The following is a 27,199-nucleotide window of genomic DNA, read 5'->3' as shown; positions in this document are numbered from 1 at the left end:
ATCATTCCAAATGTTGGTGATGTATAATGTTATGTTTCATGTATATGCATTGTGATGGTATTCAATGAGTCACGATAGCCCTCGGACGTTTCCGCCGTCCGGTTCGGGGGTGTGACAAAAAAGGAACAGGGAGCTAATTTCTTGAACATGGATTTTTCGAAACCTGTTGTTTCCCCTGCAGCTAAGTTGGTTAGTGATTACAACAAAAAATCTTATGCTCGTATGGTTGAATCTACAAATACTGTGGTGGATCTTAATATCAAAGTAATTCCAAAAATAGATGGGAAGCCTAATGGGAAAGTTGAGTTGCCTTATGCAGATTTAATGTTGGGTGGTGCCCCTTATCATGCAACTTTGTATGGATTTTTTGTGGGGAAAAAACTTGCTTTCCCAACGGTTAATCATTTCTCTTTTAAGATGTGGAAGACATATGGGCTGAAGGATATAATGGTAAATGATGAAGGATTTTTTTTCTTCAAGTTTGATTCAAAGGAAGGAATGATGAGTGTGCTGGAGGGAGGCCCATGGTTGATTAACAATGTTCCAATGTTTGTTCAAAGATGGAGGCCAGGTCTAGTTTTGAGTAAACCGCAAATTAATTCAGTTCCTGTATGGGTTAAAGTGTTTAATGTACCTTTGGAGTATTGGAATAGCAAAGGAATTACTCTGATTGCAAATGAGATTGGGAAACCAATTGCTATAGATAAAATCACTCAAAAAATGTGTAATGAACACTGGGGAAGGCCAGCATTCATGCGATTTCTTGTGGAAATGTCAACAGAATCGGAATGGATGAAAGAATTAAGTGTGGTCTCAATAGATTTTGGGACAGGAGAAAAAGTTGAATCAAAATGCAGGGTAGAGTATGCATGGAGACCTGATGTTTGTAATCACTGCAAAATTTATGGGCATAATAATAGCAATTGTGGGATTATAAATGGGCAAAAAAATGATAATGTTGCTGATGTTGCTGTTAACAGAGAAGAAAATGGGAAAAAAGAGAAAGTGGATGATGATGGGTTCACGTTAGTAACAAAGAAAAATAATAAAGGGCAGAAATTCAATGCTGGTGTGGTTATTAATGAAGAAGGAAAGGTGGATTTAATTAAATCATTGGAGAAAAGCACCAAACCTGTCAATGAAGGAATGGTTGTTAGTAATAATGATGCAAGTTCAAAAGATGTGGATAATCAAGAAATGGAAAAAAGCAAAAAAGTTAAAGAACAAGAAAATCAAAAAGAAGTCCAAAAAGAAGATCGAAGCAATAAAGGGGCAGAAAATCGGAATAAGGGGGGTAATTTTTCGAAATTTGCTGTGGGTAATCTAAAAAAAGATGGGAAAGAGAAAGGGGTATTTCAGTCAAAAGATGATAAAAATGGGAAAAAGAATGGAACAGGGGTGTTTATTCCAAAAGAAAAATTAGGAACAAGAGTGAAGAATGTAATTGATAACTTCAATGCTAAGAAAGATGGAATGCAGGGGAAAAAAGAAGAAAATCAGAAAAAAGTGTATGTTCCTAAGAAGCAAGTGGAGTTTAAAGTGAGTTCTAACTTTGATAATATAGGTTCTACTTCAGGAAAAGATGATCAAGATGAAATTATAACACAAAACCCTTTTGATGTTCTTGCTGATTTGGGTTTAAGGGATATGTCTTATCTTGATGAGATGGATCCGAAGGTTTTAACTGGAGGTGGCCAGGATACAAGCACCGAAAATGAATTTGTTGATCAATGATGATGAATATAGGGTGTTGGAATGTGAGAGGTTCGAATCTAAGGCCAAAACAGGATGAAATAAAGAATGTGATAAGAAGTAATAATTTGTCTTTATTTGCTATTCTTGAATCTCAGTTGAGGTTTAATAAGTTGCAAGCGACTTGTAATAATGTTTTTGGGAGCTGAATGTGGATTTCAAATCAAGACATGAGCCCTAAAGGCACTCGTATTATCATTGGATGGGACCCAGATGAAGTTATTGTCATGCCTTTGGAAGCTAATAGTCAAGTGATGCACTGTCAAGTCATTTTTATTAAGGAGAATAAGAGATTGTTTTGTTCTTTTGTCTATGGCTGCAATTATTATATAGACAGAAGAAAACTTTGGGATTCCTTGGGAAAGCATTATAATTTGGTTGCTGGCCAGCCTTGGTTGATTGCTGGAGATTTTAATGTTACTAGGGAGCTTGTGGATTCGATGGCTGGTCATTCTAAAATTTCGAAGGGTATGGTGGAATTTAACGAGTGCATTAATCATATTGAAGTTCAAGATATAAATTGTAATGGATTACACTACACCTGGAATCAAAGACCACGTGGGGCGTCTGGGGCTTTGAAGAAACTTGATCGTGTGCTTGGGAATCATAAATTTATTGAAGAATTTCCGAATGTGTTTGCTAATTTCCAGCCTTATCGGATTTCAGATCATAGCCCTATGATTATCAAATTCCCAATTAAAAGGAAGTTCAGGATCAGGCCATTCAAATTTGTTAATTCACTTGTGCTGTTAGATAACTTTCTTCCCATTGTTGAAAGTGTTTGGAAAACTGATGTTGAAGGGTTTGGAATGTTTCGGCTATGTCAGAAATTGAAGCTTTTAAGAAACCTCTCAGGAAATTGTTAAATGTTCATGGCAATTTTGCTGAAAAAGTTTCTAAGTGCAGAGAAGAATTATGTAGGGTCCAGGAAAGTCTTGATTTAGACCCATGCAATGAAGAGATGAGATTTGAAGAAGGAATTTACCTTCAATCTTTTCTGAATGCTAGAATGGAAGAAGAGAGTTACTTAAAGCAAAGAGCTAAAGTGCATTGGCTTAAGGAGGGAGATTCTAATATTGCATATTTTCATAAGGTAGTTAAAGGAAAAATTAACAGGAACAGAATTGAAACTATCCTTGATGGAAATGGAAATTGGAAGGAAGGGGATGAAGCTTTTAAAGTCATTGTGGATTATTTTGGTGAATTCCTTGGAGTGGAACATGATGTTGTTCCCATTCTTAGACCGGATGAGCTTGATTTCAGGAAACTTGACAATCAGCAAGCTTTGGATATGATTAAAGATGTTACTGATGAGGAAATTAAGGCTACCCTTTTTGATATTGATGATGATAAAGCGCCTGGCCCTAATGGTTTTTCTTCTAAATTCTTTAAGAAAGCTTGGATGATAGTGGGGAGTGATTTTTGCTTTGCTGTTAAAGAATTTTTTCTATCAAAAAAGATCTTGAAGGAAGTTAATGCTACTATTATTGCATTAGTTCCTAAAGTGCAGACTCCGGGCAAGGTTGGGGATTATCGGCCGATTTCATGTTGCAATGTGATCTATAAATGCATTAGCAAAGTTATTGTTAACCGTATTAGAGATCATCTTGGGTGCTTGGTTTCGGATAACCAGTCGGCTTTTATTCCAGGACGTTCAATCTTGGATAATATTCTGTTATCTCAAGAACTTGTCAGAGGGTATCATATTAATAGGGGTTTTGCTAGATGTGCTATGAAAGTTGATATTCAAAAAGCGTATGATACAGTCAATTGGAGTTTTTTGCGGAATATATTGAAAGAGTTTGGATTTCATGAATCTATGATAACTTGGATTATGAACTGTGTTACTACTTCTTCTTTTATGATCAATGTAAATGGAAGTTTTCATGGATTTTTCCAAGGAAAGAGAGGTCTCAGACAAGGTTGTCCTTTATCTCCTTACCTCTTTACTCTTGTTATGGAGGTGTTTAACCTAATGCTTAAAAGGAGAATAAAGGAAAGTAATGAATTTAAATACCATTGGAGGTGTAAAGAACAGGAGCTCACTCACTTATGTTTTGCTGATGACTTGATGGTTTTTTGTCACGGAAATTCTGGGTCAATAAAAGTGATTAAGAAGGCTATGGATGAATTTGCTAATTCAGCGGGTCTTGTTCCAAATCTGTCTAAGAGTCACATCTTTTTTGGGAATGTTAAGGAGCAATTTAAAAGGAAAATTTTGAGGATTCTGCCTTTTGTCGAAGGTAAACTTCCTATGAAGTACCTTGGGATCCCTTTAATTTCTACTAAGCTTTTTATTAGAGATTGTAAGGGTCTTTTAGAAAAAGTTAAGAAGAGAGACAATGATTGGAAAAACAAATCCCTGTCTTATGCTGGAAGACTTCAATTAATAAGTGTTGTTCTTGCTTCGCTTTCTGTTTATTGGGCTTCAGTGGTTTTATTACCAAAAGGCATAATTAAAGAAGTTGGAAAAATAATGAGGGATTTCCTTTGGAACAGTGGGCAAAATTGTAAAGGAGTTGCCAAGGTGTCATGGAATAAAATTTGCAAACCAAAGATTTATGGTGGTCTTGGGCTGAAAAATCTCAAAGACTGGAACATTGCTCTTCTGTCGAGTAGAATTTGGAAGCTTATTAGTGGACAAAATTCCCTGTGGGTGAAATGGGTTAATTTTTATTTGCTTGAAGGTAGAAGCTTTTGGGATGTGGGTTCAAAAGATAAAATGAGCTAGAGCTGGAGAAATCTTTTAAAGATTAGACCTTCTTTAAGAGATTTTTTCTATTCACGGATTGGAAATGGAAAAGGAACTAACATGTGGTTTGATAATTGGCATCAATTGGGACCTTTGAGTTATGTCCTTTCTCCTAGGGAAATTACTAATGCTGGATATAGCATAAGGGACAAAGTCAGTGATGTTATTGTTGATGAAAATTGGAGTTGGCCTTCTGAATGGAGTGAAATGATTCCTCATTTGAGTGATTTCCCTGTGCCAAGGATCATCAGAGAGAAAAAATATGAAGTGTATTGGGTGAATTACAAAGGTAAGATTGTTCCATTTGCGGTTAATCAGGTCTCTTCTTCTCTTATGTGCCATGAGTCAATTGTTGAATGGTATGACTTGGTTTGGTTTCAAAACAGAATTCCAAGTCACTGTTTCATTCTTTGGCTTGCTATCCTTGGAAGACTTAGAACACAAGATAGAATGAAGAGATGGAAAGATTCTAATGATCTCAGTTGTGTTTTTTGCAATTCTCAAATGGATTCTCATTCCCATCTGTTTTTTTATTGTAAATACACAAAGGAAGTATGGAAATTGATGAAAGATAAGGTGAAAATTATTCATAGATCTGGTAATTGGTTTGATATCATTGATGAGCTCCAATGTTCTTTAAAAAAGAAAAGCATCAATAATTTCATTAAAAAAATTGCTTTGGCGGCTTCCATTTATCATATATGGAATGAAAGAAATAAAAGATTGTTTGGGAAACAGAGTAATTCAGTGGAAAATGTTGTCAAGATTATCACATAAGACGTTAGATTGAAGATTTTTAGCCTTAAATTGGGATATCTTGGGCTTAATGAAGAAATGTGCAAGGAGTGGAATATTCCTGTTAAAAGTAATGATTATCTTCATGGAAGTTGAAATTAATCTGAGAATTGGGTTGTGTGAGGATTTGTCAGAGTGGCTGGCATGGAATTGGTGGGAAGAGAGCCATTATGGAGTTCGGATGGTGAAAATAAGAAAGAATGTAAATAAAAGCGGGAATTCAAGTAATTCAATCAAAGGGTATTTTGGTCAAATCTGGAAATTTAATAAAATGAAAGAATTAATAGCGATTGGCTTGCTTGTTAAAGATATCGGCTATAATTCTGATGCAGGGGATTGGAAGGAGATGGATTTGAAAAATAAAAATCGCAGGTGCTTATTTCTTGTACAGGGGCTGTTTGGAATGAGGACTGATGAAGGAGCGATTGGAATATTTTTTGTCATGGGTGATAATTTCAATTATTTAAGGAGGGGTAATAGATTGCGTTTTAGTGAATTGTGTCACAGAGAAGGAAAAAATAAGAAACAGGGGCATACTGGGATTTTTTTAAAAGATAGTGAATTTGGTTTTTGGGTGGAGGGGTATTTTGGTAATTCTAAATTATACTGGCTTTTTATTCTTTTTAGAGATAATTGTGGGAGAGAGGATAAAAGGAAGGATTTTAATAAAAGCGAAAACTTAAGAATCTGGATCAAAGGGTATTTTGGTCAATTTTGGGGAAAAATTAAAATGAAAGATCAATTAGCGAATTGCTTGGGGATAATTGAAAATTGGAAGAAGGACATAGCGATTGGGTATCTAATGGGTGGGTATTTAGAAAAGCAAATGAAAGTTGAAGATGGAAGTAGGTGGTGTGATGTTCAGCGGGTTTTGGATTCAACTGAGATGAATAACAAGAAAGGGCAATTTGGGCATTTTCCTAATTTTGAAGATTTTTGGTGCTGGAATGATCATAATGGAGGTTGGTTGGTTTTGCAAAGTGTTTGGAATAATATTTCTGGGAATCAATTTTCTTTTCATAATTGTATAAGGAGACAGGGGCAATTTGGTCAAATTTATGAGAAGGGCGACATTTTTAATCAATTTATGATGATTCTCTGGAGTTTGGCTATTAAGAGACAAAATTGGAACTATTAGATATAGATGAATTCTTTTGTTTTTGAAGGAGTTCATATCCAATATTTTTTCAAAAGAATTGACGGACATGGGACTTTTACCAATTTTTCCCTTAAAATTGGATCGCAACTCGGTTTAATCCCGAGTATCATTTGGTTTATACCTTATGATGTGGTCACTTCTCATCAATATATGGAATTTATTTTCATTTATTGTGAAATCCCGCCTTGGAAACAAGGTGTGTATTTTCAAGGATTTGACGGACATGGGATTTTTATTACTTTTTCCCTCAAAAGTAAATTGCATCTCGGTTTGATCCCGAGTTTCATTTGGTTAAGGCCTTATGATGTGGTTTTATTTCATTTGCAATTGGATTTATTATTCAATCGTTATGATTCTCCGCCTTGGAAACAAGGTGTGTATAACCAAGGAATTCACGGCATTGGGACTTTTAACACTTTTTCCCTTAAAAGTGTTTTGCATCTCGGTTTGATCCCGAGATTCATTTGGCTAAGACCTTATGAAGTGGTTTTTTATCATTTTCATTTGGATTTATCCAATTGTTATGATCTTCCACCTTGGGAACGAGGTGTGTATACAAAAGGAATTGATGGATTTGGGATTTTTCTCACTTTTTCCCTTAAAAGTGAATTGCATCTCGGTTTAATCCCGAGTTTCATTTGGTTAAAACCTTATGAAGTGGACTTTTATCATTTTCAATTGGGGTTTCTCAATTGTTATGATCTTCCGCCTTGGAAACGAGGCGTGTATATAAAAGGAATTGTCGGATTGGGGATTTTTATCACTTTTTCCCTTAAAAGTGAATTGCATCTCGGTTTGATCCCGAGTTTCATTTGGTTAAGGCCTTATGAAGTGGACTTTTATCATTTTCAATTGGGGTTTCCCAATTGTTATGATCTTCCGTCTTGGAAACGAGGCGTGTATATAAAAGGAATTGACGGTTTTGGGATTTTTATCAATTTTTCCCTTAAAAGTGAACCCCCGCCTTGGAAACAAGGTGTGTATATCAAAGGAATTGACGGAATCGGGATTTTTATCACTTTTTCCCTTAAAAGTGAAATTCCGTCTTGGAAACAAGATGAGCTTATTCAAGGAATTGACGGTTTTGGGATTTTTCTCACTTTTTCCCTTAAAAGTGATTTTCCGCCTTGGAAACAAGGCGAGTATATTCAAGGAATTGACGGATTCGGGATTTTATTCACTTTTTCCCTTAAAAGTGAACACACACCATGGAAACATGGTTTTTACATTCATGGAATTGACGGATATATTCTTTTTAGTTTCGTTGAAGATGGAGAAATTATAGGAAACTTATTGAGAGTTGTTGGGATGGAAGAAGATTGGAAGGCCTTATTGAAGATGTTTTTGAAGATCTTTGATATGCATAGAAGAGGTTTTGATAGCAAGTGCAATATTAAATTTGTTATTTTGGAAAGAATTGGAGGGATTTGGGCATACATATATTTTTTGGGAGCCATAGAGAAAAGGATTGGAAAAATTGGAAAATTGTGAATAGAGAGGATGAAAGTGTGTCTCATTTTAGCATTATACTTTCGCTTTACTTATATGAAAATAAAGATAAAAGGATGGAGAGAAGAAAGAAGATTGCTATTGTGGAATTCATTGGGAATTGGAATGTAGATACTATATTCATTTTATTGTGGAATTTGTGGGGTATTGTTGATCATGGGAATAGCGTTAATTTTAGCTTTGGGATTTGGAGCATACATAGAGATTGTTTATATGCAGATTGGAAGAAAAGATGGCGAGTTCAATTCGAGTTGGAATGGATTTTTGAAGACCACTCCGGATTGTGGAGTTGGGATAAAATAAATTGTATTTCCTTTGGTTACAATGTTGTTAGGCCTAGTCTTTACTTTTGGTATCTTCGTGATATTTGGATTTTTGTCATTTTTGGGGTATGTCCAAAAATGACATAACTCTTGTATTTCTTTTTCTGAATTTATAAAATTTTTCCGGGGCTTCGGCCTCTTTCCCAAAAAAAAAAAAAAACCCTAAACCCTAAAACCCTAAACCCTAAACCCTAAACCCTAAATGCTAAACCCTAAACCCTAAACCCTAAACCCTAAAACCCTAAACCGTAAACCCTAAACCCTAAACCGTAAACCCTAAACCCCTAAACCCTAAACCCTAAACCCTAAACCCTAAACCCTAACCCCTAAACCCTAAACCCCTAAACCCTAAACCCTAAACCCTAAACCCTAAAACCCTAAACCCTAAACCCTAAACCCTAAACCCTTAACCCTAAACCCGTTTTGTTCTTGTTTTCGTGAGTAACTTGCTGGGAATTCTGGTTGATACCGGTGCCGGAATTCCACCATCATTGATTGAATTTACTCTAAATCCATCTTCAATTGTTTATACGATTGGAAGTGGGATGTTCGGGAAAATTGGAAATATGTTCGGCATGAATTACACTGATCCTCCTGATCCGGATAACAAAAAATTATACGATGAAGAATTGGAAGCTGATGTTGGAGCTAAGCGAAGAGGTAGAAGAGTTGTTCACAAGGAATTTTCGCCTTATTCTGGGAACAAACATCTTCGATTGAAAGAGAAAATGGAATCTAATGCTAATCGAATTCAGGAAGAGAAGAAATATTTGAATTCGAAATCTCCAATTGAAATATCGAAGGTTGTGCTTAGAGCTGGAATACGTGATGTTATTAAAACTGGATATGGCAAGGAAAATATCGATCCGGAGTTCATTAAATCGGAGCTTAATGCTTTTGAGAAGGAGATTGCGGATGGGAAGAAATTGGAATCGCAGAACAAAATCAAATCAATTGGGATGTCTAAATTGAGGAATGAAATGGTTGAGGAAAAAGGATTTGTGATGCTGCCAGTAACATCAGACATGCTCGAGGGATTTAATTCTTCAAAGGAAAATACTAGTGCTAATCGATCTTCTTCTCAGTCGCCAGTTGATGAGTCGAATTATTCCAAGGGCCTCAATTCTTTGAAGATAATGAAGACTGGATCGTCTTCTTCAGCCCCTGGTTCTGTAATTGAAACAAATGATGGCAAGGGCATTTTGGGAAAATTTCCTTTTTCGCAAGCTGCTCCAGTTAATTCAGGTACCCCTTTGGTCTTTGATGATAATCCTATTGCCCCAATTAGTTGTCCTACTAATTGTAATGATGAAGATATGAAAGATTCAATGAATGAGAATGGGAATTTGGAAGTTGATTCTGGTAATAATATGAAGAAGGAACAGGGAGCTAATTTCTTGAACATGGATTTTTCGAAACCTGTTATTTCCCCTGCAGCTAAGTTGGTTAGTGATTTCAATAAAAAATCCTATGCACGTATTGTAACATCCGGACTTTTGCCAGGTATCATGTAAATTGAATTTTGTTAAATTGTGAGGGGGACTCGGCGAGTTGGAGCTCAGACTCGCCGAGTAGAGACGCGGATTGGACGATGGATCGCGCCCGGACTCGGCGAGTCCAGGATATGGACTCGACGAGTCTGCGCTGTGTAGTGAAACCCTAAATTTCCGAGTTTGAGACCTATTTAAAGGGCCTTATGGCCGTCATTTGTGCTCACCCAACCCTGAGAGAGAAACCCTTGAGTGCTTGGACGATTTGAGAGAGAAAGGAGCATATCTTGACCTTGTGGGTGCCATTTAGCAAAGAAGGAGGTGATCCTAGGCAAGAGGAAGTAAAGGAGGTTTCTATTTCGTGGATTTGGAGCCTAGATCATCAATCTAGAGGTATGATTTCGGTTTATATTCTGTTTGGTGAAGTATTATGCGATTTAGGGCTTTTTGTGGACATTTATGGGATGATTTGATGCCCAATGGTTCCCTCCTTGTGCTGAGGTTTTGGATCTGGATCCATAGAGGTCCAGAGAGCCTCACTCATCAAGCTTTTTGTATGGCAATGGAGTTCATGACCTTGTGTTGTAGTATTTGAGTCAAAAACATCATATATGGTCATATAGAGGTTGTATGTGCATCAAGATTGTAACTTTACGTGCTAAATGAGCTTGGAAGGACTGGATCTATGGGTTAATGGATTGGATCTGACCTTATGAGCAAGTTTGAGTCATTGCATGGCACGGACTCGCCGAGTCCGAAGAACAGACTCGGCGAGTAGCATGAATGTTGCCCGACCACACAGTGAGTGGTCTCGCCGAGTTGGGAAGGGTGGACTCAGTGGGTCAGGGGGGAGTCAGAGTGGACAGGTGGACTGAGTCAAACTGGACTCGCCGAGTTGTTCTTGAGACTCGGCGAGTTGAGTCGTGGTGGCCCCACAACTCATGCCAGGTGGAACTCGTCGAGTTGGGAGAATGCTCGACGTGTCAAAGGAGGATCCCAGGGAAATTGGTGTATACGCTCAGACTCGCCGAGTCGCTATAGCGTACTCGCCGAGTCCGGTCAAAGTTGACCGTTGACCGTTGACCAGTGTTGACCTAAGTTGACTTGTTATAGTATGGTCAACCCTAGTTGGGAAAGTGTTAATTAGGGATGTATTGTGCTATAGGGGGACTATAGCTCGGCAGATCGAGTGATTAGCGATTTCAGATTTACAACTTACCGAGACACACGAGGTGAGTCTTCTCATTATACTTTACCTTGAGTAGGTAACCAGAGTTATGTGATAGAGTATTGGTATGCTATGTATGTTACGTGTTGTACTGCATTATTTCTATGTGATTTATGTGGTGCATATTTATCAGAGCTAGAACCTGAGGGTTCACAGAGTTTGGGTGCACGGACCCACAGAGTTATAGCCTCGAGTGGCTAATATGTGTTATATGTGGTATTTTGGGGAACTCACTAAGCTTTGTGCTTACAGTGTTTGATGTTATTGTTTCAGGTACTAGTGACGATCGCGGGAAGGCGTCGGCTTGATCCGTACACACACACGCTCGGAGTTTGATATTATGATCTTGGGATTTTGTATTGTCTTGTCTGGATAATTAAATGGTTGTTTTTATGAATATCGATGGAATTACGTTTTATAGAAATTGAAAATTTTGTTTTGAAATTTACGGTGTTACAATTGGTATCAGAGCCTTGGTTTGAGGGATTCAGGTACACCTTTGGGGGTATTTGAACTCAAACTGAGGAATTGGAAAAGTATTTTCAAAATAAAACCAAAATTTTCTAAGAGTAAAAGATTTTCTTGAAAAGGAAACAGATTCCAGGAAGAAACGTGTGTACGATCAGTCAGCGCCCGAACGGTGAATTCCCAAAATACCTTTATATTATGTGATAATTAATATTAATATGATGTGTTTGCATGCTAGAGTAGGCTAGGTATTGCTAATAGAACTAGAGTGGCCTGATTTGTGATGCCTTAGCCTAGGGAGGGGTGAGCTGCTATGAGATGCTGAGAGTGAGTAGATAGCAGCTAGGGGTTTGTGAGAGATCTGTTAGAAAGTGATTTAAGCATAATAGAGTACTTGGGGATTAGGATCCGAAGAGGAAGATTTGGGGTGTGTACTGAGACGGTGCGGACAGTAGTATTGGGCCCGTACTACTGAAAGTACCGGTGCGGTACACGACCCAAACAAGAATCTTGGGATACCAAGAATCAAGGAGGGGTGGATTGTCGAATGTAAGAGTGTTCGAGTGAATTCTAATTATCGCATGTTGTATTTCAGAGGTTGATCATGGTGAGGACACGTCACATGCCAGAGGATGTCGGAGCTAGTGATGAGGAGATTCGACAGATCATTCATGAGGAGGTGGCTGCGGTCATCAGAGCTGAGATACCAGAGATGTTTGGGTCTATTAAGACCGCGTTGATTGAGACATTTGACGAGCGCTATGCCGCTCTTTCTGAGGCTGCTGTCGCAGCGGCTACCGCAGCGATCGCTGCGGCGAGGCCCCAGGGAGGTGATGCGTCACTATTTAGGGAGTTCAGCAACACCAAACCACCAGAGTTTGATGGTACGCAGGATCCGGTGGCAGCTATGAGGTGGATATCTGACATGGAGGGATGCTTCTTCACTTGCTCGTCCCCTGAGCATTTGAAGGTTCGGTTCGCGCTGAACCAGCTTCGCTTGGGAGCGAAGGACTGGTGGAAGTTTGTGACGGCGCACTTCACGCCTACTTAGCTTTCGGCAGTGACCTGGGAGAGGTTCACTACCATGTTCCGAGATGAGTATGTTCCTCAGGTGGAGAGGGAGCGTCTGGCACAGGAGTTTCTGACCCTCAAGCAGGGCACCGAGTCAGTTACAGCGATTACGAGGATGTTTCATGAGAGGGCGATGTTCTGCCCTGAGCACGTGTCCACCGAGCAGGCACGTATGAGCCGTTACCTGAGCATTCTGAGACGGGATATACGGGAGTTCGCTGCGAACTCCTCGTATCGGACATTTTCTGAGCTTCAGGCAAATGCCCGGAAGAGGGAGATTGAGCTTGAGACTCAGGCCAGGGAGGAGGCGGAGTCTCTAGGGAGGGATTAGCGGCCAGCACAGTTCCAGCCGGCAGCCAAGCGGGCCAAGCCCGCTGATCCCAAACCCGGGAGCCAGAGGGGCCGCACTTGTGGGAAGTGCGGCAAGGGTCATGATGGAGTCTGTCGACCAGGGTCTTGCTACAAATATGGCAAGGAGGGGCATATGGCCAAGGACTGCCCCAAGGGGTTTGCAGTGTGCTTCCACTGCAACCAGACCGGACACCGGAAGGCAGAGTGTCCGCTGCTGCGTGGAGCGTCTCAGGGATCTGCTCCCGCCGCCATCAGAGCTACAGAAAGTCGGCCCGTGAAGGCCGAGGCACCGAGAGCTCGAGGGAGATCCTTTCAGCTGACTGCGGAAGAGGTCCGCGCTGCACCCGACGTTGTGGCTGGTACTTTCCCTTTTTATTATTTATTTTTGGTGTTGAGATATTATGCTTATATTATGCTATGCATAGGTACCTTCCTCGTGAACTCTGTACCTGCTTTAGTGTTATTTGACTCGGGTGCGAGTCGATCTTTTGTATCTTTGACATTTAGTCAGCATATCAGTGTTAGTCGTGGGGCACTGAGTCGGCCCCTGCGGGTTTCCATAGCTGCCGACAAAGTGATTTGTGCCACGGAGGTCCTCCGGGGATGCGTATTGGAGATTTTTGGGGTTGAGTTCCCGATCGACCTGATTCCTATTGCGATGGGTGATGTCTGTGTTATAGTGGGCATGGACTGGTTGAGCCGTTTCGGCGCGGTTATCGATTGCGAGCGTCAGCTGGTGACCATACGAGATCCTAGTGGGAGAATTCTTTCGGTTTACGACGAGGGTACACGTTCGGGATCAGCCTTTTGTTCGGCCGCTAGGGCGAGGCAGTGTTTACAGCAGGGCTGTAAGGGTTTCGTGGCGTACGTGATGGATACGCGAGTGATCTCCGAGAGACCGAGTTCAGTGGATGAAGTTCCGATGGTGCGCGAGTTTCCAGATGTTTTTCCCGAAGAGTTACCAGGTGTGCCTCCCGTGAGGCAAGTGGAGTTCGGTATCGATTTGGTTCCGGGAGCCGCGCCTATCGCTAAGGTGCCTTATCGCCTTGCACCTCCAGAGATGCAAGAGTTATCCTCGCAGCTTCAGGAGTTGCTGGGGAAGGGGTTTATTCGGCCGAGTAGCTCGCCGTGGGGAGCACCCATTCTGTTTGTGAAGAAGAAAGATGGCTCGCATCGCATGTGTATTGACTACCGAGAATTGAATAAGCTGACGGTCAAGAACCGTTACCTGTTGCCGAGGATCGACGATTTATTCGATCAATTACAGGGAGCATCTTGGTTCTCCAAGATCGATTTAAGGTCAGGCTATCATCAGGTGCGAGTGCGGGACGAGGACATCCAGAAGACAGCATTCAGGACGCGTTATGGGCATTATGAGTTTGTGGTGATGCCTTTTGGGCTCACCAATGCCCCGGCTGTGTTCATGGACCTCATGAACAGGGTATGTCGGCCGATATTGGATCGGTCGGTGATTGTGTTCATTGATGATATTTTGGTATATTCGAGATCTAGAGAGCAACACGAGGAGCATTTGAGGGAGGTTCTTGGAGTTTTGAGATCGAAGAAACTTTATGCAAAGTTTTCCAAGTGCGATTTCTGGTTGCGGGAGGTCCAGTTTCTGGGGCACCTCGTTAATCAGAAAGGGATATTGGTCGATCCGGCCAAGGTTGACGCAGTGATGAGGTGGGAGGTGCCAAAGTCACCTTCGGAGATCCGGAGCTTCCTTGGGTTGGCAGGGTATTATCGGAGGTTTATTAAGGATTTCTCCAAGATTGCAGTGCCACTCACCAGATTGACCCGGAAGGGCGTTACATTTTTATGGGGTCCCGAGCAGCAGATCTCCTTTGAGACGCTTCGCCAGAGGCTGTGTGAAGCTCCGGTATTAGCTCTTCTGGAAGGGATGGAAGGTTTTGTGGTATTCTGTGATGCATCAATATTAGGACTGGGAGCGGTACTGATGCAGAAGGGACATGTGATAGCATATGCATCGAGGCAGTTGAAGCCTCACGAGACGAGGTACCCCACACATGATTTGGAGTTGGGGGCAGTGGTGTTCGCCCTCAAGATTTGGCGGCACTACTTGTATGGGGTTCGTTGTACGATATACACGGACCATAAGAGCTTGAAGTACTTGATGGATCAGCCTAACCTGAATATGCGGCAAAGGAGGTGGTTAGATGTGGTCAAGGATTATGATTGCGAGATCTTGTACCACCCGGGCAAGGCTAATGTGGTAGCCGACGCGTTGAGTCGCAGGGCGGAGAATACTCCATTGCGAGAGGTATGTTTGAGATTGACAGTGATAGCTCCAGTTCTGGATGCCATTCGTGGGGCACAGGCCGAGGCTGTGCGACCGGAGATGCAGAAGAGAGAACGGGTCGTTGGGTTGGTTTCTGAGTTTGTATCGGATAGTCGAGGGCTTATGACTTATCAGGGCCGGATCTGGGTACCGTATGTGGGCGGTACACGTACTACATTGATGGAGGAGGCTCATAGATCGAAATTTTTGATCCATCCCGGGGCTACGAAGATGTATTTGGACTTGAGGAAAGAGTATTGGTGGCCTTGTATGAAGAGGGATGTCGCATGGTTTGTCGAGAGGTGTTTGACCTGTCGAACGGTAAAGGCCGAACACCAGAGACCGCATGGCAAGTTGCAGCCATTGGAGGTTCCTGAGTGGAAGTGGGAACAAATCACTATGGATTTCATCACCAAATTGCCGAGGACTGCCAGAGGAGTCGATGCAATTTGGGTGATTGTGGATAGGTTGACAAAGAGCACTCACTTTCTTGCCATCAGTGAGAGTTCTTCGGCGGAAAAGATGGCGGAGATTTATGTGAGGGAAGTTGTATCTCGGCATGGAGTGCCGATCTCGATTGTTTCAGACCGCGATGTGCGTTTCACTTCCCGGTTCTGGAAGAAATTTCATGAGGAGTTGGGTACTAAGCTGCATTTTAGTACCGCATATCACCCCCAGACCGACGGCCAGAGTGAGCGGACGATTCAGACACTTGAGGACATGCTTCGAGCATGTGTATTGGATTTTGGGGGTAGTTGGGATACGTATTTGCCCTTGGCAGAGTTTTCCTACAATAACAGCCATCATTCGAGCATCGGTATGCCGCCCTTTGAGCTGTTGTATGGTAGAAGGTGTCGGACTTCTATTTGTTGGGGAGAGGTTGGGCAGAGGGTAATGGGCAGTACAGAGATTGTGATTCAGACGACAGAGCAGATACAACAGGTCAGACAGAGGTTATTGACCGCCCAGAGCCGACAAAAGAGTTATGCGGATAGACGTCGGTCCGAGCTGGAATTTCAGGTCGGCGACTTCGTTCTCCTGAAGGTTTCTACTTGGAAAGGAGTGATCCAGTTCAGGAAGAGGGGCAAATTGGGGCCCCGGCTTATAGGTCCATTTCGTGTGATTGCAAGGGTAGGCCGGGTAGCCTATCGGTTGGAGTTACCAGCAGAGTTGGGGCAGATTCACAACACTTTTCACGTATCGCAGTTGAGGAAGTGTATAGCCGATGAGTCGGCAGTGGTTCCATTAGAGGATATTCAGGTTGATGCAAGCCTGAATTATGCTGAGAGATCAGTGGCCATCAGGGATCGGAAGATCAAGGTTTTGAGAAACAAGGAGGTACCTCTGGTTTTGGTTTAGTGGCAACATCGGAAGGGATCAGAAATGACCTGGGAGCCAGAGCATATGATGCGGGAGCAGCACCCGGAGCTGTTTTAGAGCGAGACTTCGAGGGCGAAGTCTAGTTCTAGTGGGGGAGAGTTGTAACATCCGGACTTTTGCCAGGTATCATGTAAATTGAATTTTGTTAAATTGTGAGGGGGACTCGGCGAGTTGGAGCTCAGACTCGCCGAGTAGAGACGCGGATTGGACGATGGATCACGCCCGGACTCGGCGAGTCCAGGATATGGACTCGGCGAGTCTGCGCTGTGTAGTGAAACCCTAAATTTCCGGGTTTGAGACCTATTTAAAGGGCCTTATGGCCGTCATTTGTGCTCACCCAACCCTGAGAGAGAAACCCTTGAGTGCTTGGACGATTTGAGAGAGAAAGGAGCATATCTTGACCTTGTGGGTGCCATTTAGCAAAGAAGGAGGTGATCCTAGGCAAGAGGAAGTAAAGGAGGTTGCTATTTCGTGGATTTGGAGCCTAGATCATCAATCTAGAGGTATGATTTCGGTTTATATTCTGTTTGGTGAAGTATTATGCGATTTAGGGCTTTTTGTGGACATTTATGGGATGATTTGATGCCCAATGGTTCCCTCCTTGTGCTGAGGTTTTGGATCTGGATCCATAGAGGTCCAGAGAGCCTCACTCATCAAGCTTTTTGTATGGCAATGGAGTTCATGACCTTGTGTTGTAGTATTTGAGTCAAAAACATCATATATGGTCATATATGGGTTGTATGTGCATCAAGATTGTAACTTTACGTGCTAAATGAGCTTGGAAGGACTGGATCTATGGGTTAATGGACTGGATCTGACCTTATGAGCAAGTTTGAGTCATTGCATGGCACGGACTCGCCGAGTCCGAAGAACAGACTCGGCGAGTAGCATGAATGTTGCCCGACCACACAGTGAGTGGTCTCGCCGAGGTGGGAAGGGTGGACTCAGTGGGTCAGGGGGGAGTCAGAGTGGACAGGTGGACTGAGTCAAACTGGACTCGCCGAGTTGTTCTTGAGACTCGGCGAGTTGAGTCGTGGTGGCCCCACAACTCATGCCAGGTGGAACTCGTCGAGTTGGGAGAATGATCGACGTGTCAAAGGAGGATCCCAAGGAAATTGGTGTATACGCTCAGACTCGCCGAGTCGCTATAGCGTACTCGCCGAGTCTGGTCAAAGTTGACCATTGACCGTTGACCAGTGTTGACCTAAGTTGACTTGTTATAGTATGGTCAACCCTAGTTGGGAAAGTGTTAATTAGAGATGTATTGTGCTATAGGGGGACTATAGCTCGGCAGATCGAGTGATTAGCGATTTCAGATTTACGACTTACCGAGACACACGAGGTGAGTCTTCTCATTATACTTTACCTTGAGTAGGTAACCAGAGTTATGTGATAGAGTATTGGTATGCTATGTATGTTACGTGTTGTACTGCATTATTTCTATGTGATTTATGTGGTGCATATTTATCAGAGCTAGAACCTGAGGGTTCACAGAGTTTGGGTGCACGGACCCACAGAGTTATAGCCTCGAGTGGCTAATATGTGTTATATGTGGTATTTTGGGGAACTCACTAAGCTTTGTGCTTACAGTGTTTGATGTTATTGTTTCAGGTACTAGTGACGATCGCGGGAAGGCGTCGGCTTGATCCGTACACACACACGCTCGGAGTTTGATATTATGATCTTGGGATTTTGTATTGTCTTGTCTGGATAATTAAATGGTTTTTTTTATGAATATCGATGGAATTATGTTTTATAGAAATTGAAAATTTTGTTTTGAAATTTACGGTGTTACACGTATGGTTGAATCAACAAATAATGTGGTGGATCTTAATATCAAAGTAATTCCAAAAGTTGATGGGAAGCCTAATGGGAAAGTTGAGTTGCCTTATGCAGATTTAATGTTGGGTGGAGCTCCTTAACATGCAACTTTTTATGGATTTTTTGTGGGGAAAAAACTTGCGTTTCCAACTGTTAATCACTTTTCTTTTAAGATGTGGAAGATATTTGGGCTGAAGGATATAATGGTAAATGATGAAGGATTCTTTTTCTTTAAATTTGATTCAAAGGAAGGCATGATGAGTGTGCTGGAGGGAGGTCCATGGCTGATCAATAATGTGCCTATGTTTGTTCAAAGATGGAGGCCAGGTCTAGTGCTCAGTAAACCTCAAATTAATTCAGTTCCTGTATTGGTTAAAGTGTTTAATGTTCCTTTGGAGTATTGGAGCAGCAAAGGAATTACTTTGATTGCTAATGAGATTGGGAAACGAATTGCTATGGATAAAATCACTCAAAAAATGTGTAATGAACATTGGGGAAGGCCAGCATTCATGCAATTTCTTGTGGAAATGTCAGCAGAATCAGAATGGATGAAAGAGTTAAGTGTGGTCTCAATAGATTTTGGGACAGGAGAAAAAGTTGAATCAAAATGCAGGGTAGAGTATGCATGGAGACCTGATGTTTGTAATCACTGTAAAATTTATGGGCATAAAAATAGCAATTGTGGGATTCTTAATGGGTTAAAAACTGATAATGTTACTGTCAACAGAGAAGAAGATGGGAAAAAAGAGAAAGTTGATGATGATGGTTTCATTTTAGTCACAAAGAAAAACAACAAAGGGCAGAAGTCCAATACTGGTGTGGTTATTAATGAAGAAGGAAAAGTGGATTTAATTAAGTCCTTGGAGAAAAACACGAAACCTGTTAGTGAAGGAGTTAAAGTTGGTAGCAATGAAGGAAATTCTATAGAGGTGGGTGAGCAAAGAAAGAATAATAACAAACAAATTGAAGAACAAGAAAAGCAAAAAGGAGCCAAGAAAGAAGATCGAAACAGTAAAGGGGCTGAAAATCAAAATAATGGGGGAAATTATTCGAAATTTGCCGTGGGCAATCTCAAAAAAGATGGGAAGGAGAAAGGGGTATTTCAGTCAAAAGTGGATAAAAGTGGGAAAGTGAATGGTACAGGGGTGTTTATCCCAAAAGAAAAAATGGGGATAAGAGTTAAAAATGTTATTGAAAATTTTAATGCTAGAAAAGAAGGAATGCAAGGGAAAAAAGAAGAAAACCAAAAAAAGGTGTATGTTCCTAAAAAGCAAGTGGATTTAAAAGTTAGCTCTAACTTTGACAATACAGGTTCTACTTCAGGAAAAGATAATTAAGATGAGATATTATCGCAAAACCCCTTTGATGTGCTGGCTGATTTGGGATTAAGGGATATGTCTTATTTAGATGAAATTGACCAGGAGATGATTTTAACTGGAGGTGGCCAGGAGACAAACACCGAAAATTTAATTGTTGATCAATGATGATGAATATAGGGTGCTGGAATGTGAGGGGTTAGAATTTAAGGCCTAAACAGGAGGAAATAAAGAATGTGATTAGAAGCAATAATTTGTCTTTGTTTGCTATTCTTGAGTCTCAGCTGAGATTTAATAAGTTGCAAACAACGTGTAATAATGTTTTTGGGAACTGGATGTGGATTTCAAATCAAGATGTGAGCCCTAAAGGCACTCATATTATTATTGGATGGGATCCGGATGAAGTTGTTGTCATGCCGTTGGATGCTAATAGCCAGGTGATGCATTGTCAAGTCCTTTTCATTAAAGAGAATAAGAGGTTGTTTTGTTCTTTTGTCTATGGCTGCAATTATTATATAGACAGAAGAAAGCTTTGGGATTCGTTGGAAAAGCATCTTTATTTGGTTGATGGACACCCTTGGTTGATAGCTGGCGATTTTAATGTTACTAGGGAGCTGGTGGATTCGATGGCTCGTAGTTCTAAAATAACGAGGGGTATGGTGGAATTCAATGAATGCATTAATCGTATTGAAGTCCAAGATATTAATCGTAATGGGTTACATTACACGTGGAATCAAAGGCCGCGGGGAGCTGCTGGAGCTTTGAAAAAACTTGATCGTGTTTTGGGAAATTTGAAACTTATTGAAGACTTTCCCAATGTGTTTGCTAATTTTCAGCCCTATAGGAATTCGGATCATAGTCCTATGATTATCAAAGTCCCAGTTAAAAAGAAGTTCAGGATAAGGCCTTTCAAGTTTGTCAATTCTCTTGTGTTGGTTGATAATTTTCTTCCCATTGTTGAAAATTTTTGGAATTCTGAAATTGAGGGGCATGGGATGTTCAGGTTGTGTCAGAAGTTGAAAATCCTAAAGAAGCCTCTTAGGAATTTGTTAAAGATCCATGGCAATTATGCAGAAAAAGTTTTCAAGTGTAGAGAAGAGTTATGTAGGATCCAAAATTGTCTTGACATTGATCCTCATAATGAAGATTTGAGATTTGAAGAAGGAATTTACCTTCAAGGAGATGCTAATACAGCTTACTTTCATAAAGTTGTAAAAGGAAAAATTAACAGAAATAGAATTGAAACAATTCTTGACGGAAATGGAAATTGGAAGGAAGGGCAGGAGGCTTTTAAAGTGATAGTTGATTATTTTAGCGAATTTCTTGGAGTGGAACATGCTGTGGAACCTATCGTCAATCCGGAAAGGTTGTTTTCCAAAAAACTTGATAACCTGCAAGCTCTTGAGATGATAAAAGAAGTTACAAATGAGGAAATCAAGGCTGCTCTTTTTGATATTGATGATGACAAAGCGCCTGGACCTGATGGCTATTCTTCCAAATTCTTTAAAAAGGCCTGGAGGATAGTAGGGGATGATTTTTGCTGTGCTGTTAAGGAATTTTTTCTGTCTAAAAAGATTCTTAAGGAAATAAATGCCACGGTTATTGCTTTAGTTCCGAAAATACCTACTCCTGGCAAGGTTGCTGATTATCGGCCGATTTCTTGTTGCAACGTCCTTTATAAATGCATAAGTAAAATTATAGTTAATCGTATTAGAGAGCATCTTGGGTCTTTGGTTTCTGATAACCAATCGGCTTTCATCCCGGGGAGGTCTATATTGGATAATATTCTCCTATCTCAAGAACTTGTCAAGGGCTATCACATTGATAGGGGATTTGCTCGTTGTGCTATGAAAGTGGACATTCAAAAAGCTTATGATACGGTCAATTGGAATTTTCTGCTTAGCATTTTGAAAGAGTTTGGATTCCATGATACTATGATAAAGTGGATTATGAACTGTGTTTCCACTTCTTCGTTTATGATCAATATAAATGGGAACTTTCATGGGTTTTTTCAAGGAAGAAGGGGTCTTAGGCAGGGGTGCCCTCTTTCCCCTTACCTTTTTACCCTTGTAATGGAAGTGTTTAACCTGATGCTTAAAAGGGGTATAAGGAAGAGCAACGATTTCAAATATCATTGGAGATGCAAAGAACAGGAAATCACGCACTTGTGTTTTGCCGATGACCTGATGGTCTTTTGTCATGGAAATTCTAGGTCGATAAAGGTAGTTAAGAAGGCTATGGATGATTTCGCTAAATCAGCAGGTCTTGTTCCCAATTTGACTAAAAGCCACATTTTTTTTGGGAATGTCAAGGATACAGTTAAAAGGAAAATTTTAAGAATTCTTCCTTTTGTTGAATGGAAGCTGCCCATGAAATATCTTGGGATTCCTTTAGTTTCTACTAAGTTATTTAATAGAGACTGCAAGGGACTTATAGATAAAGTGAAGAATAGAGTCAATGATTGGAAGAATAAGTCACTTTCTTATGCGGGCAGGCTTCAATTGATCAGTGCAGTTCTTGCTTCTCTTCCTGTCTACTGGGCTTCTGTGATGTTATTACCGAAAGGTATAATCAAAGAAGTAGAAAAAATAATGAGAAATTTTTTGTGGAGTAGTGGGCAAAATAGTAAAGGATGTGCTAAGGTCTCTTGGAATGATATATGTAAGCCAAGGACTTATGGTGGGCTTGGATTGAAAAATCTAAGAGATTGGAACATCGCTCTTCTTTCAAGCAGAATATGGAAGATTATCAGTGGTCATGATTCTCTATGGGTGAAATGGGCTAAAGTTCATCATCTTGAAGGTAGGAGTTTTTGGGATGTGGGATCAAAAGACAAAATGAGCTGGAGTTGGAGGAATTTATTGAAGATAAGGCCTTATGTGCGGGACTATTTTTATACTCAGATTGGTAATGGTGAAGATACGTTTATGTGGTTTGATAATTGGCATCTATTAGGGCCTTTGAGTTATGTCCTTTCACATAGGGAAATTACTAATGTTGGTTATAATATTAAGGACAAAGTTAGTGAAGTCATTGTTAATAATGATTGGAGATGGCCTGCTGAATGGTTAAATATGATCCCTCAATTGAATGAATTTCCAGTAATTAATCTTATCAGAGAGAAAAAAGATGAAGTCTGCTGGTTGAATTTTAAAGGCAAGATTGTTCCATTTGCTGTTAGCCAAGTTTCCTCTTCCCTTATCTGCAATGAACCAATGGTGGACTGGTATGATTTGGTGTGGTTTCAAAATCGAATTCCAATCCATTGCTTCATTCTTTGGCTTGCTATTCTTGGAAGACTTAGAACTCAAGATAGAATGAAGAAATGGAAAGATTCAAATGATTTATGTTGTGTTTTTTGTAATAATCAAGTGGATTCACATTCTCATCTTTTTTTCGAATGTGGCTACCCAATGGAAGTGTGGAAGGTGATAAAAAAGCAAGGTGAACTTGAATCACAGACCAGGCAATTGGTTTGAAATAATAAAAGAGTTCCAATGTTCTTTAAAGAAGAGGAGTATTGTTAATTTCATCAAAAAGGTGGCTTTGGCTGCTTCCATCTATCACATTTGGAATGAAAGGAATAAAAGATTATTTGGAAAACAGAGAAATTCGGTGGATGTCACTGTTAAGATAATTATGGATGATATTAGGCTTAAGATATTCAGTCTTAAATTAGGATATCTTGGGCTTAATGAAGAAATCTGCAAGAAGTGGAATGTTCCTGTTAATAAAATTGATTATATCCATGAATTTCGTAATTAAGATGAGGATTGGATCGAGTGGGGTGTTGGCCTGGTGGCTGGTGAGGAATCGATGGCAGATTAGAGACTGTGATATCGATATGGAGGAAAAAAGGAAGGGTATTAATAAAATCGAGAGTTTAAAAATCTGGACCAAAGGGTATTTTGGTCAATTTTGGGGGAAAAATAAAATGGAAGATCATGTCGTGAACGATGGGTTTGTGTATGATTTTGATTCTATGGATTTTCTGGAAGCTCGACAGGAGATAGATTTGAGTAATGAAAATAGCCATTTTTTCTCTTTTGAACAGGGGCTGATCGAGGATTGCAAAAATGATGTAGTGATTGGGTATTTTATTCAGAAGATTGGTAAAAGCAAGTTTTTAAGGAGGGATGACAGAATTCGATGTAATGAAATCATTTATCGGGATTTGATGGATCGGTTTTGTGATAAGCAACTAAAAATTGAAGACAGGAAAGGGTGGGGTAATAATCTGCGGTTTCTGGGCTTAATTGAGAAAGAAAATAAGCAAGGGCAATTTGGGCATCATTCTAATTATGGAAAATTTAGCGGCTGGAATGATCATAATGGAGTTTGGTGGGTTTTGCACAATGGTTGGAATGTTATTGGGAATAAATCTTCTTAGAATATTAGGAAGAGGAGGCAGGGGCAATATGGTCATATTTATGTGAAGGGTTTCAATTGTTGTACTTTGGTGATAATTTTTTGGAGTTTGGATGGCTGTAATATAAACAAGGAAAGAGACAATACTAAAACCATTGGATTGAGGTGTAACAGAAGTGTGAATCTTATTTTGGTCAAAGGGCAAAAATGGAATTATTGGAAATGGATGAATTCTGTTGACTATGAAGGAGTTCATTTCCAATATTTTTACAAAGGAATTGACGGTCATGGGACTTTTACCAATTTTTCCCTTAAAATTGGATTGCAACTCGGTTTAATCCTGAGTATCATTTGGTTTATGCCTTATGATGTGGTCACTTTTCATCAATATATGGAATTCATTTTCATTTATTGTGAATATCCGCCTTAGAAACAAGGTGTGTATTTTCAAGGATTTGACGGTTATGGGATTTTTATTACCCTTTCCCTTAAAAGTAAATTGCATCTCGGTTTGATCCCGAGTTTCATTTGGTTAAGACCTTATGAAGTGGTTTTTTATCATTTCCATTTGGATTTATCCAATGGTTATGATCTTCCGCCTTGGAAACGAGGTGCGTATACAAAAGGAATTGATGGATTTGGGATTTTTCTCACTTTTTCCCTTAAAAGTGATTTGCAACTTGGTTTAATCCCGAGTTTCATTTGGTTAATACCTTATGAAGTGGACTTTTATCATATTCAATTGGGGTTTCCCAATCGTTATGATCATCCGCCTTGGAAACGAGGCGTGTATATAAAAGGAATTGACGGATTTGGGATTTTTATCACTTTTTCTCTTAAAAGTGAATTGCAACTCGGTTTGATCCCGAGTTTCATTTGGTTAAGGCCTTATGAAGTGGACATTTATCATTTTCAGTTGGGGTTTCTCAATTGTTATGATCTTCCGCCTTGGAAACGAGGTGTGTATATAAGAGGAATTGACGGATTCGAGATTTTTATCACTTTTTCCCTTAAAAGTGAACTCCCGCCTTGGAAACAAGGTGTGTATATCAAAGGAATTGACGGAATCGGGATTTTTATCATTTTTTCCCTTAAAAGTGAACTTCCATCTTGGAAACAAGATGAGCTTATTTAAGGAATTGATGGGTTTGGGATTTTTCTCACTTTTTCCCTTAAAAGTGATTGTCCGCCTTGGAAACAAGGCGAGTATATTCAAGGAATTGACGGATTCAGGATTTTTATCACTTTTTCCCTTAAAGGTGAACATGCTCCATGGAAACATGGTGGTTACATTCATGGAATTGACGGATATATTCTTTTTAGTTTTGTTGAAGATGGAGATATTTTAAAGAACATATTGAGAGTTGTTGGGATGGAAGATAATTGGAAGTCTTTATTGAAGATGTTTTTGAAGATTTTTGATATACATAGAAGAGGTTTTGATAACAAGTGCAATATAAAATTTTTCATTTTGGAGAGAATTGGAAGGACTTTGGGTAAAGATATATGTTTTGGGAGCTAACGGAAAAAAGATTATAAGAATTGGAAAATTATGAATAGAGAGAGTGATAATGAGTCTAATTTTAGCATTATACTTTTGCTATACTTACATGGAAATAAAGATAAAAGGAGGGAGAGAAGAAAGAAGATTGCTATTGTGGATTTCATTGGGAATTGGAATGTAGATACTATATTCATTTTATTGTGGGATTTTTGGGGTATTTTTGATCATGGTAATTGCGTTATTCTTAGCTTTGGAATTTGGAGCATACATAGAGATTGTTTTTATGAAGATTGGGAGAAAAGATGGCGAGTTCAATTTGTTTTGGATTGGAATTTTGAATACCACTCCGGATTGTGGAGTTGGGATAAAATAAATTGTATTTCCTTTGGTTACATTGTCGTTAGGCCTAGTCTTTACTTTTGGTATCTTCGTGATATTTGGATTTTTGTCATTCTTGGGGTTTGTCCAAAAATGACTTAACTCTTGTATTTCTTTTTTTGAATTTATAAAATCTTTGCCGGGGCTTCGGCCTCTTTCCCAAAAAAAAAAAAACCCTAAACCCTAAACCCTAAACCTAAACCCTAAACCCTAAACCCTAAACCCTGAACCCTAAACCCTAAACCCTGAACCCTAAACCCTAAACCCTAAACCCTGAACCCTAAACCCTAAACCCGGAACCCTAAACCCTAAACCCTAAACCCTAAACCCGAAACCCGAAACCCTAAACCCTAAACCCTAAAACCCTAAACCCTAAACCCTAAAACCCTAAACCCTAAACCCTAAACCCTAAACCCTCGGTGCATTAAAGATACTCCTTCTTTAGATGATAATTTGGGTGTAAACATGAGGGTAGGAGCAGATGCGACAGGCACGTCTCTCAAGTCTATTAATTGTAGTAGTGAGAAGGAATTTATTGCCCATGGAATCGTGGCCTCTCCAACTCCCAACACGTATTCCAAGCAGCCACTTATTGGAAATATGGAAAGTCAAAAGATGCCTTGCTTGGGGAATAAGGCTGTGGGACACGATCTTAACTCCTCTTTGGGTGTCACGGTTTCCACTCACATTTATTACCCCCCCCCCCCAAAGATAAAGACTCAAAATTTATTGCATCTGACCCCACCCCTTCTTCTCCTGGTCACGTGATTTTGGACTCCCCCCCACTTGATCGACCTATTTTCGATAATCCTTCTTCTCTTCACTTTGGGCCTAACAGCCCAAATTTTATTCATCAACCTTTATCCTTTGCGGATATTGTTTTGGGCAAGTCCAAGACTTCTCCTGTTGGGCCTCTATCTCCAGATCACGTTGCTGATGACCCAACATGCAAGGATTCCCAAATTAATATTTCTGATGACGAGGTGCCTTCTGTTACCCCACTTAGACTTGATTTTGTCAACATTTTTAATTCCTTGCATGATGACTTTCTGATAATTCCTACGGAGATCATGTCTAACGGTAGCATTCCTTTTGAACGCACTCTATATGGTTATTTTATCGGTAAAAGGCTTGCATTTCCTCTTGTTAGAGATCGTCTCCAAGATTTATGGAAAGAACATGGAATTAGTGACATCTTTATAAATAATGATGACATGTTCTTTTTCAAATTTGAC

General features: G+C 40.1%; 2 protein-coding genes across 2 annotated transcripts; both read left to right on the top strand.

The window, feature by feature from the left end:
* The first annotated feature begins 4,564 nt into the window (after window positions 1–4,564).
* LOC145017096 (uncharacterized) lies at window positions 4,565–5,281 on the top strand. The gene has a single exon (XM_078975181.1). The coding sequence runs from the start codon at window positions 4,565–4,567 to the stop codon at window positions 5,279–5,281; it is 717 nt and encodes a 238-aa protein (XP_078831307.1).
* Window positions 5,282–8,865: 3,584 nt separating this feature from the next.
* Window positions 8,866–23,479, top strand: LOC145017095 (uncharacterized). The gene is made up of 4 exons (XM_078975180.1): window positions 8,866–9,735; window positions 18,572–19,684; window positions 19,999–23,142; window positions 23,225–23,479. Exons 1-4 carry the CDS (start codon window positions 8,866–8,868, stop codon window positions 23,477–23,479), a joined length of 5,382 nt encoding a protein of 1,793 aa, XP_078831306.1.
* The last annotated feature ends 3,720 nt before the right edge of the window (window positions 23,480–27,199 follow it).

The sequence above is a fragment of the Lactuca saligna genome, chromosome 9, assembly GCF_052625555.1.
Source record: "Lactuca saligna cultivar CGN05327 chromosome 9, ASM5262555v1, whole genome shotgun sequence".
NCBI classification, from domain to species: Eukaryota; Viridiplantae; Streptophyta; class Magnoliopsida; order Asterales; family Asteraceae; genus Lactuca; species Lactuca saligna.
This window is presented reverse-complemented; position numbering and strand designations above follow the sequence as displayed.